At 35.5% G+C, this 11,483-nt stretch overlaps 2 protein-coding genes across 5 annotated transcripts; both read right to left on the reverse strand.

Annotated features, from left to right (window-relative positions):
* Nucleotides 1–45: 45 nt before the first annotated feature.
* LOC107772059 (uncharacterized) lies at nucleotides 46–2,855 on the reverse strand. Of its 4 annotated transcripts, none has more exons than XM_016591544.2 (3): nucleotides 2,695–2,855; nucleotides 1,513–1,806; nucleotides 46–1,381 (listed from the first exon to the last, which is right to left on the reverse strand). In XM_016591544.2, exons 1-3 carry the CDS (start codon nucleotides 2,775–2,777, stop codon nucleotides 559–561), a joined length of 1,200 nt encoding a protein of 399 aa, XP_016447030.1. In that variant the 5' UTR covers nucleotides 2,778–2,855; the 3' UTR covers nucleotides 46–558. The 4 variants fall into 4 exon arrangements, with proteins under 4 accessions (XP_016447030.1, XP_075084539.1, XP_075084537.1 ...); XM_075228438.1 differs by lacking the exon at nucleotides 2,695–2,855 and adding an exon at nucleotides 2,624–2,652; XM_075228436.1 differs by lacking the exon at nucleotides 2,695–2,855 and adding an exon at nucleotides 2,538–2,621.
* A 1,130-nt stretch (nucleotides 2,856–3,985) lies between these two features.
* On the reverse strand, nucleotides 3,986–9,558 carry LOC107772058 (3-phosphoinositide-dependent protein kinase 2-like). Its single transcript, XM_016591543.2, has 11 exons — nucleotides 8,823–9,558; nucleotides 7,934–8,114; nucleotides 7,776–7,828; nucleotides 7,472–7,573; nucleotides 7,289–7,397; nucleotides 7,117–7,195; nucleotides 6,849–7,014; nucleotides 5,307–5,441; nucleotides 5,020–5,186; nucleotides 4,429–4,651; nucleotides 3,986–4,324 (listed from the first exon to the last, which is right to left on the reverse strand). Exons 1-11 carry the CDS (start codon nucleotides 9,000–9,002, stop codon nucleotides 4,241–4,243), a joined length of 1,479 nt encoding a protein of 492 aa, XP_016447029.1. The 5' UTR covers nucleotides 9,003–9,558; the 3' UTR covers nucleotides 3,986–4,240.
* Between the last annotated feature and the right edge of the window lie 1,925 nt (nucleotides 9,559–11,483).

An 11,483-nucleotide genomic window follows, 5' to 3' on the forward strand; every position in this document is an offset into this window, starting at 1 on the left:
TCTTCTTACAAGAATAATTTTATACAATCAAAATATAAAGCAATGTGCACAGAGCAGAATCATACCAAATAAAATTTCATCATCTGTTAAAGTCGGCTACAAACACTATCTAGGTGAAGATAAGCAATTTTACACTTCATCACTGACGAATTTTGGATCTAATCGCCAGCTCTAGGACAAAAGGATCAAACTGCAGATTATGTAACTCTCTAAGGTATCACTTCGATAAATGGAAGATAAGGTAACATACTTCAACTCTTCTACCTTAAGCACATTACAGATTCTTCACTCATCTCTGCAGTTAGTTGATATGTATGATTCTTTGATGCTAGTGTGCAGTAAATACTACCCTGATCAATTATCTGATAGCTGCACAAGGAAACGAATATTGCAGAAGCCAGGATGGTAAAACTCCAAAAAAGGGTTGGTTTGGATCAGCCGTACCTACATGATTCATGTTGCAGCGGATAAAAGTACAACATGAAAATTTTAACTAGCTGATAATGCAGTACGACAAACCAACATGCTTTCTCTTGTCATGAAATTGCTTAAGTTTCTTCAGATTGGAATGGCAACGTCAATCTTTTCAACATGAACATTGCCGTCACAGTCAATTTTGTAGGAGATGTCAAGGCCTTCCAAAATAAGGTGGTAAACAATATCATCAGGAAAATGAAGTGCCTCTTGGCTATCATCATCTTCAAGCATCACATTATCTTGGCAGTCTGAATTTTGAGAGATCATGCTGCTGTTTTCAGTCTTATGAGGCCGAAGTCTCTGAGATACTGATCGTATGTCCCATGACAGCACTTGTTGAATTAAATTTTGAAATTCAGTAGGAGATGTATAAAGTGATATCTTCTTCTTCTTCTCTGTTATTCTTGACCAACAATGGTTTAGAGAGGCAGAGAAGTCGTGAGAGAAGTTAACAGATGCTACAGCTAACATATTATCCACCTTTACCCAATCGGGGACCATTGCTCCAGAGATGCTATCACAGTATGGAAGATATGGCTTAATATCAAGAACCGGAGTTCCATCAACTAAATCAACACCAGAAATGAAAACTTTATTGCCATCCACAACATCAACCTTTGCGACAGTGAGGCCTATAGGGCATGGACGATGAGGAGATCTTGTCGCAAAGACCCCCATCCTTTCTCCTTTCAGCCTTGGTACTCTTACCTTTGCCTTGAACTTAGACTGTGATGGATGCTTCCATAACTTGTCAAGATCCGTATTTAGATGAAAGACATAGATAATCCAACAGTGAGAATAGCCTTCGAGACCCTCAAGAGATGCGGGTGGAACTCGAGTTGGATCAAATACTAGACATGCTCTAGCAAGAGGTACAATCAAAGGTTGCCTTGGAGTCCCATTCCTAATCACAAATATTAATGCTACAAGATATTATTTACAGTACCATCAATATTAAGAAACCATACAATAAAACACAATGCTAATTCAGTTTTAAACTTTTTAGGGGGAAAATTTAAAACAAGAAAAGGTTACCTTGTGGAGAAGCATGACCGAGTGATTGCAATAGGTGCCAAAGGATATGAATTATTAGAATTATTTGAGGTTGCTTTCCTCAATGCTTGTTGAGCTCTAATGCGGCCTTGCCTCTCAGCACCGCATTTTTGCAACGCAGCCTTCAAAGATATTTCCAACTCTCGGATTTTCTCCTTGTCAGCCGTTGTCTTTCTTCTCCAAAATCCAACACCTATGGCTGCTGCTAATGTAGAAAGCGCCGTGAGTGCTATGGAGACTGTAAGCAATTTGGTCGCCGCCATGAAAATTAATGACCTAGAACAAAAGACGATCATAAATATTAACAACCTTCCTCATTTGAGAATTTAGAGATAAATAAAATCAAGTCACAAGTTTAATGAATTTTATACTCTAGCTGTTTTTGGCTAAAAACATCTCTGAACTATGGCCCAAACCTAAGATACATCCCTTAACTAATTCAGAAGTTGCAACAACCATCCTTCCATTTAGTTTTTGTCAAGAAACTAACCCCATAAACTAAAACACATGGCTTTCCCCCTCAATCTCTCAATTCTATCCCTCCCGCCCGATCGTGTTCCAACTTCATCAAAACTAAGGCTTCAAAAAACTAAATTTTCTTTCATTCTGAACTTCATAGAATAATCTAGAGTAACGTTAAACGAAGAAGATATTAAAGCTATTTATTCTCCTAAAACCAAAACACGTGACTTCCCCCTCAATCTCCTGGTCAGAAGTAGAGCGTTTAATCACCACAGGTGGGTGATGATTTATCATGGAAACAACTCAGGGAATTTCATATTACTTTCTGCAGTACTCCAACTATATGTTTAAAATTGAGAGTTTTTATGATAAAATGTAGCCTCTTTTGAGCCAATGCATATAGCCAGCCAGCAGGCTATTACAAAATGAACTAAGAGATGCTAAATTTAGTACGCTGAATAAGGGGACTTGAAATTTAAACAAAACATAAATTCAATCTCTTTCAGGCATTTTAGCAAACAAGTAAAGGGCAACTCAACACTGACTTAGCAGATCTTAATCAATGTATGGTTAGTTCTAGTGCAAATACAATAAGATGAAGAGGATGAAGAGAACGTAAACTAACTAATACCAGTCGTCAACTACATTAAAATAACCAATTAAAACAGCTAAGAAGAGAAAGATTATGGACTTGACTTTTACCTTGTTTCGTGAAGCGCATCTACAGCAAATTGACTCAAAGAGTCAAAACCGTAGTTTTTTCCTCTTTTGGTGCAGGAAACCATAGCTCATTTTATAGCGCGTGTTTTTTTTAAATTAAATTGTTCGACAAATATCCACAAATATAGAGTCCATTGCTCAAATTAGTAAAATTATGTTTTTTTTTTGTTTAGTAATAGAAAGTCACTTGAATTATTATTTATATATGTTTGAGAACTATTTTTTTTTTGTTTATAAATATAATTTATTTATTATATAGGTAAGTCCATAATATAGAGTAGAAAGAAAAAAATTATAATATTAAAAAAGATAAAAGTTGATAATTTAGAGGGTAAAATAGATATTTGGTCATCGAAAGTTTGAGAAATCTAGCTGAATGACCTTTTATATATATATATATATATATATATATATATATATAATTTTACTAGATAATTTCGAATAGTTGAGCGACATTTGAGTAAGAGTCCGGCAAATATGGAAGGCTAGAACTTTTTGGTGCTTTAACAATGAACTAGCAGAACATCTTGAAATTATGTCAAAAGCTTTATTTGAATATAATGAATATCTTGAGTTTTGTTGCTTGGCCCTTCTAATGAAAAAAAATCAAGATTATTGTGAATCTTTACTAAATGTGCTCCAAGGTCAAGGTGGACCTTGATATTTGTTAATACTGATACGAGGAGAGCAAGTATTGGGGTGGTTGCTTTGGATAGGCAGTAGCTCCATTCCTATGAATCCCCAATTCAGTTTAATTTTGAAGAAAAATGCAAAAGCCCCTTAGAATGTGGATGTTGCTTGAGAAGATATATGACACTTAGATTTTGAGTTTGATCATGTTAATTTTGTACATATATCTACGACTTTTAGAGCCGGGCGTCTATCCAAAATAAACTTTTTACCTACACAAGCCCACACTTTGGGAATATACTAGTTATGTTGTTGTTGTTGTTATCTAGGACTTTTAATTATAACTTAGCCAAATTTTCTGTTTCTTTTTCAAAACAAGTCTCTTGGGCAACTATGTTTCCAAGTTAATTGTAAATGAGACATATCATGACCTTAATGAAGTAATATATGATTTCTTTTGGGAAAAAGAAAAAGATGGTGTGTGACAAGAGTGTAACTTGAATTAATTTATAAGGCCAACCAACATCTACCAGATCCTCAGCAAGTTCAAATTATGACTTTCTTCTGCTTTGGTATATACTTAAGTTCCACAAACATTGTCTGCTTGAACAATGAAAATAAATGGCACTTAATCAAAATAATAGAGAGTAAAACAGCTGATAAATCAGCTCTCCAACTTCTTTTCAATTAAAACTTGTGTCTTTACAAGTCTGTAACATACAAATGTATGAGCTTTATCCGAGGAAAATAACTGTGGTGAAAATTTCTATTAGAAGTAAAATTGAGTAGTGCTTGATAAGAATTCTTTGGGAGCATCCAACTGTTTCTGGATTACCCGTTCGCTCTACAATTCCCTTACATTTGCAAAGAATGTGTAGTCAAGAAAAAAAGACTAGAATCATCGGTTCTGGAGAGCTTCAATCGCCTTTTTCCACTGCTGTGCTCGTTGTTTAGTATCCTCAAATGACATAACTTTCTTTGGCTGTATCATCACAAGATGAACAAACGAGTTAAACTCGAGATGACTTGGCAAAAAGTAATATACGCTTGACTACCAATATACTATAACAAGCAAAGGGACTTAACTGTACAAATCTTGAACTGTGAAGGGCTTGTAACTTGAATACTAAGATCATTAGGATTGTCGGACCATATAATGTTCCCTTTGATCACCAACTTTGAAGGATCAACATAAATCAACTTTGGTTTATTTGTTAGGATTAGCTGAACTTTCTTGTTTGTAAGTTTCTGTATCTTTTTCACCATGGAAATCATGAGAACGGATTCACCCGGTTCCAAAAATTGCTTCCTATTGATGTCATCACAAGAAATAAGTCAACACAAATTAGTTATGAACAGTATAGAGAGAGAATATAGCCCTTATGGAATTACTACGAAACTCTATTACAAAAGATTACAAGATGATTGCATCTCACGTCTCACGTTCAAATCTCAACGGAGGCAAAAATACTAGGTGATTTCTTCCCATCTGTCCAAGCATTGGTGGATAGAGTTACCTGATACATGTTGCTAGTGGGAGGTAGTAGGTATCGCGTGGAATTAGTCGAGGTGTGCACAAACAGGCCCGGACACCACGGTTAAAATAAAAATTGCATCAAAAATATTCTAGAGTGTTTTTCATTATGTAGGTAAGTAAGCAGAAGCTCAGGATCCTACCATTTTGAATCGAAAGAGTCGATCGATGCAAGCCTGGTGATGCTACCAGTTTCAGAAGTTGATGCAGCACCGCCATTTCCATCGCTAGGTCTAACTGAACCATCGCCAATGTGCGATGGATTCCATGAAGGATCTTGTTCGTCGCCACTGCTATGAGTTGACGGGGCCTAAATGATTCGAACTAGCACTTCAATAATTGTATAAATGTCTAACCGGAAAAGAAGTATCTCTCAGGACAAAATAAAATAAGGCTTGAATGACTAAAACATAAAGAGGGAATGACTTACTTTTGGCTCCATAGCAAGCTTTGGAGGAGTTTGTGACCTTAACTTCTCCCAATCAACCCCATTAAAAAAAGGATGATTTTTCAGTGAAGTATAACCATCAGGTCCGGCACCAGGTCTTCTGCTAGGATCGATATCCTGAGATGTTGGAGCATTTAAGTCAGTCAGGCAGAGTAGAGAAGATCAATGCGAAAATGTATCTAGCATACTACGGACATTTTCCACCCAACTCGAAGTTCTATAACCTTAATCTTCATAGAAACTCGTAAAAGACATTTTGACAAGTCCCCGGACCCCGCGCATAGCGGGAACTTAGTGCACCGGCTAGCATTAGCACAAAGGTTCTGCTCCCGAGATACCAACTACATCTCCTTGAAATCATGCATTGACTTCTTGTTTTCTTATTACAGTACCTCCTCCTCCCTACTTACCACTAAAATATATAAATATGTAAGAAGGTCCTCACCCTCCCAGCACTCCCCCAAAAATTATATCTGGCAAAACTGCACTCAATATTCTAAGCTTCTGTCCCTCAATATTTTCAACGTTGAACAACTATATCGTATTAGCAAGGAATTAAGTTAAGCCTGATAACAATTTATAAATAAAAACAAAACTTTGTTCTCCACAAAACTCTTAGCTTTCATATCTCCTAATAAAAAAGAGTCTCTCCATTCCCACCCTCAGAGATATTGGCACCTAGCAGTTAGCCCACCTTTAAAAATTTCGTCCTCCCTATGTAAGAAGCTTGCTTTATCGGACCTAAAGCTCAGAATCAGGTTTATTGTTACTCAGCATTACTCCACAAGTAGGATCCTAGAATGCAGAAAAGGTCAGAGATGCACTAATTCATAAAAAAATACGAAAGGTTTATGTCATGTAATCATTGCAGTTTCGGTGGTATTTCAACACCCGGCATTTCTTATAACGCTTTTACCTATTATATAACTCTCTAGGAGATAAGAGATCAACCATTTCTAAAAGGCACGACTGAAGGAGTGAAGTCATATTTTTTCTACGTCGTTTATTTTTCTTTATTCATAATAGGTATCCAATGCAGATTATAAAATAAGTAAATTGCATCTTCGTATCATCTCAAAACCACAAAAAACATTCAAGTAACATCACTTTGCAAGGATTATTCCCTGTTTCATTCACAAGAGAAAGATAGGTCGATAGACAATTATATGCTTTGCACTACCAAGAACAAACTAGATATAACTTTTGATACAGAAATATTATAACTTCGCCAACAAAGCTGGGACTTCAAGTAGGTATATAATCTAACGTAGAGACGATACATTGTTTAAGTAACAAACTTGAAAGTCCTGAGAACCAGGTTAAAGTGATGAAGTGATAGTTCTAGATAATCTCAAGCAGAAAGATAAGTTGCTGAAAGCTTCAGCAATAAAACTTATAGATGAAGTTCAGTCAAATGGGGAAGCATAAAAAATTTAAGACATAAGAAGAAAAAAAAGGTAAAATAATAGGGGAAGGAAAAAGAGGAACCAGGAAGTGAAGATTAAGTACGAAATAATAGCTCACCAGCAACTGATCAATAAGATCTCTGGCTTCATTTGAAAAATAATTTGGAAATCTGATATCTCTGGCAATGATTCTTTGGAAAATGAGCCATTCACTGGCATCTTTAAACGGCGAAGTTCCCGAAAGCATTTGATACAATGTGCAACCAAGTGCCCAAAGATCATTTCTGGTACGACACGTTCCAAACGAATAATGATGTTAAATATAGGATTCATATGCAACATAAAGATGGGAAAACTTGGCTTTTCCGACGCATAGAAATCCATACCCAAAAGTCGCAGGAGAAGAATTTAAAACTTCAGGAGGGACATAAGCAGCGGTTCCCACAAAAGTACAGGCTTTGTCATCTGGATACAAGAAAAACCACGGATTTAATAATGAGGAAGACAATAATATACTCTCACGAGTGTCCTCAACTCCTCATAGAAAGCAATATTTACCTGATGCCGCATTTGGAAGGACTGTTATTCTGCTATCCTGCATTGGCTTTACGCTGCCAAAATCCGCAATTTTAATATGTCCATCTGAAGTAAGAAGCAGGTTCTCTGGCTGCCAATAAGCGAACTATAAGAATCCCCCACCTGCCATATATTATTCACGTAACAGTCCACACTGTCAAATACCTTAATGTCTCGATGTATCAATCCCATACTATGTATATACTCAAGAGCATCTACAACTTCAGCTGCATAACAGCGTGCCTCGTCTTCAGACAAACGGCCTTTCTGCACCAACGGAAGTTAAAAGCACATTGTACATCAGACAAGTAGTCACAAACATTGGAGAAGGGAACTACTTTGAAGAAAGGACGATAACATTTTCAATAAATTCACGAAAATACCAATATTCGACAGGAAACAACACAATATACACGAAACTTTTGTGAAGAAGTTCATTTACATGCATCAAGGTTCTTCATTTACTTACCCTTGTTATTTGATCAAAAAGCTCTCCACCTTCACAAGACTCAAGCGCCATATCTTCAGAATACAACCAAATACAATTAAATTAGACCAACCAAAGTTCAACACCAGAATGCAGATGGGGGGAAAAGACTCTTAATGAAGAATATATAAGATACTCACACAGTGAAAAAGTGTCTTGAAAGGTGAAAAATAGTCGGACAACACCAGGATGATCCAGCTGATCAAGTACAATACGCTCTAGTTTCACATAAGCAGTCTTATTTTCCTTAGTGATGAACTTTTTGTCCATGATCTTCAACGCATAAACATTCCCAGTATCTTTCTTTTTTGCTCTAACAACCTGATATATCATAGAAAGTAAGTAGCAGTAAATGGTAAAACTCAACTTGATACAGATAATTAAGCATCGACACCATAATTTCCATTCAAATTTAACCCAACTTGGTAAAACACATTTTGAGGAGTGTGATCTTTAATTAATGACACTAAGTTTTTAATTCTTCTTCTTTTTGACAAATCAGATATATTCTATATATAACACACCAAGACAGTGTAAAAAATGAGAATCTTCTATTTACACCAAAAGCAAATGAAACAAGAATGAGTTTTTAACATTGCTTTTATGAGTATTAATCTCTTCACATGAACATCCTCTTACCAGAAAATTCAGAACAAACTTCAAATATAAACCCACTAAATAATATTCTTCACTTTGGCCTGGAAACTGCATTTCTGCATACTCAAAGACAATGACCATTCTTTTCTCATTTTCTCTTGTGCAGAGGCTTTTTATGATAGGACTAGCTTAATAGAACCCCCCCCCCCCAAACCCCCCCAAAAAACACTGTTTTCAACTGTTAAATTTTCCAAAAGTGAATCATAGGAAACTCAAACTCAAGTCTCAAACCCCAACAAAGAAGCATGAAAATGAAGGTAAAGGAGCTAAGAATTATTATCACAGGTAGCAATTTGGTACAAATGCTACCAAATTGAAATATTTTAAGAAATGACATAAAAAGATAAGGAAGATAAAGAAAAAAAGACTGACCTTGGAATAAGAACCAACACCATAGATCTTTCCCAATTCAAAATCTTGGATTGTGAAATTCTCCTGTGGTGCTCTGAATGCAAAACTCTTAGATCTCTGAGCAGTATTAGGAGCTGAATTATTCTGAATCTTTAGCTTTGCATCAAATTCTTGCTCCATTTCACCTTCCAATGCCAACATTTCACCCTTAAAAATCCAATCTTTTCACCACCCCACAACCTTATTTTTTTCAAACAATATAATATATTTATATTTAACAGAAAAAGATTGGATTTTTTTCAGAGCAAATGATGAAATAGCAGAAACAGAGAGAAATCCATTACACATCAGATAATATTTTCTTTATATATTCTCTCTTTTTTTAACTTTGAAGAGAGACCAAACTGATAAAGCAAATTCCATATGTTAAAAAAGCAAATGATTCCTTATACATGCAAATATCTTTCTATATTTCCATAAAAAATTAAAATTAAAGAAAAAGAAAGAGAGAGACACCAGTAATTATGTATATATGTGTATAAAGGCGAGAGCTTTATTTAGGTTTCTTTCTTTCTTTTTTTCCTTTTCTCTAAACCCTAGAAAGCAAAGGTGATAAAGATTAAAGATTCAGAAAAAAAGGGAAGAAGGAGACATTGATGAATAATAGCACAATGGCTTGTAATAATATGTTATGGGGATTGAAGAGCACATGAAAATGAATGATGGGTATCATTTCATTTTTGCAATTCTATTCCAAAATCCAATTTCTTTGAAAATATTTTAATATAAATTGAATTTTTTGAGTAAGTTAATAGGAGTACTTCATATGTCCCATTTTATAAAGTTAAGAAAGAAATACCTTTAAAATTTGTGATCTAAAGTATAAGTATTTATATGGTTATAAAATAAAAGTTGAAGATTAAATTATTTTTAAATATAAAAAAAAATTTTGAAAAAAAAATACACCATTTAAATTAGGAGAGAGGAAGTATATATTTTTATGTATATAAAACTGATATATGTATAGGTCCTAAAATGTAGGGTAGGGGAAAGGATGATATTGCTACCTATGATTGGTGATTCCTTCAAAAATGGCATAAGTTACATTGCATGCTGCCATTACATTGGTTTTACTGTCACTTTGAATAATTGGGATTTTTTGGATTTTACAATCTAGGCTCCTTTTATTTTTTTATTTTTTTTGGTTGCGAGTACATTTGTTTAAACTTGAGTAAAATACACTTTAACTCCTCGACCTTTAAGGGTCGGGAAACAATACCTCCCTCACATTTTGAATGGGAAGGGGAATCCCCTTGTTCAATTTCCAATGAAACAATTTTTTAATATTTTTTTTTTGAATAGATAATTTTTAAAATAATCAAGTTCTTTCACTATTGCCAAAAGCTCAAGATATGACTGTTTACCCTCAAGATCGGATAACAATTGAATTTGTAAATGATTTTAAGGATACGTGGATTAACTTGACACAAAATGATAAATTAGAGTGCAATTAAAATAAATAATGATAAAGTAAATGCAAACCATATGAATTGGACAATTTCAGCCTTAGAAGGTTAGCCACCCTCGAGCTGAATGCACTTCGATCGGTATCAAGACTCAGAAGAATAAGAGCTTAAAGAGAATAATAATAATGTATTGCTTTGGAATGCGTGTTACAATGTGTTAAATGAATTATCAGATCCCCTTTATATAGTAGAGTAGTCCTACTTTAGGTACAATTTTATAAAAGGTAAAAAATCTCTTGATTTGTTGATTGTCAGTTTCTCATTGATACATGCCAAGATTCCCGCCGTAATATCTGACAGGTCACGGATATTTCGGTCTTTTGTTATGCTAACAATGTTTCTTTGAACTCGTTCGGGGCTGGGATCGATTCCGGGATCACGGCCCTGATACGCTCGAAGGCATGCGCTCCAACCCCGGGTTCTAGCCCGGTGGGACTTGGGGTTGATCTTCAGTTCTTTATTGCTATGTTCCGAACTTGACCAACTATGTTATAGACGAGCTCGATTTCGACTGTATACAGATAGTCCCCTCATTTTTCGGAGAATAGACGACGAGAAACGACATGAGCTCCCGATTCTTACTTCGATATCCCGTGACAGAAATGACAAAATAAACGAAACGTCTCGTCAGTCAAGTCTTAATGGTATTAAATGCATGTCAGCCGTCGGTCGGCCATTACTGGATGTGAACCGCCATTGAAGAACTATAAATACCCCCTCATTTGTTCATTCAAACTTTACATATAAACCTTCTGTCCTCATACTTCGAAATCTTAACACTTTCTAGCAGTTATACTTTGGTTATTTTGAGATCCTTTGCAAGAACCCTTGTTCATTTGCATCTCAAGCCATCAAGTATACTCTTTTAACTTCCTCTTTTTCCTCTTTTTCCTATATTTTCAAAGAAATAGCGAAGACTACAAAAATCGTTCCCCAAAAAGAAACTCCATCTACTTCGTGGTCGACTATTGCCGAGGAGACCGTTCCCCGTACTATTGCCGAGGAACCAGTACCGAAACCCCCAATTGAAAAAGTTTGTCCCTGGAGGATGCTCAGTAACCGCAGATTTCAAGGTTGAAAAACCTTCCCCCGTACAAGGCCAGTGTGAGGAGGTCTCGAGATACGTATGCTAGATCACTGAAGAGGTCTTCCCTAC

Source organism: Nicotiana tabacum, chromosome 13 (assembly GCF_000715075.1).
Source record: "Nicotiana tabacum cultivar K326 chromosome 13, ASM71507v2, whole genome shotgun sequence".
NCBI classification, from domain to species: domain Eukaryota; kingdom Viridiplantae; phylum Streptophyta; class Magnoliopsida; order Solanales; family Solanaceae; genus Nicotiana; species Nicotiana tabacum.

Excerpts from the sequence above, each read along its gene's own strand:
- LOC107772059 (XM_016591544.2), bottom strand. The coding sequence starts at position 2,777 with ATGGTTTCCTGCACCAAAAGAGGAAAAAACTACGGTTTTGACTCTTTG. Across the intron at positions 1,807-2,694 it reads GATGCGCTTCACGAAACAAG|GTCATTAATTTTCATGGCGG; the intron begins GTAAAAGTCAAG and ends CTTTTGTTCTAG. Across the intron at positions 1,382-1,512 it reads CGGTCATGCTTCTCCACAAG|GAATGGGACTCCAAGGCAAC; the intron begins GTAACCTTTTCT and ends ATTTGTGATTAG.
- LOC107772058 (XM_016591543.2), bottom strand. The coding sequence starts at position 9,002 with ATGTTGGCATTGGAAGGTGAAATGGAGCAAGAATTTGATGCAAAGCTA. Across the intron at positions 7,196-7,288 it reads CCTTCCAAATGCGGCATCAG|ATGACAAAGCCTGTACTTTT; the intron begins GTAAATATTGCT and ends TCTTGTATCCAG. Across the intron at positions 5,187-5,306 it reads AGCTTGCTATGGAGCCAAAA|GCCCCGTCAACTCATAGCAG; the intron begins GTAAGTCATTCC and ends CGAATCATTTAG.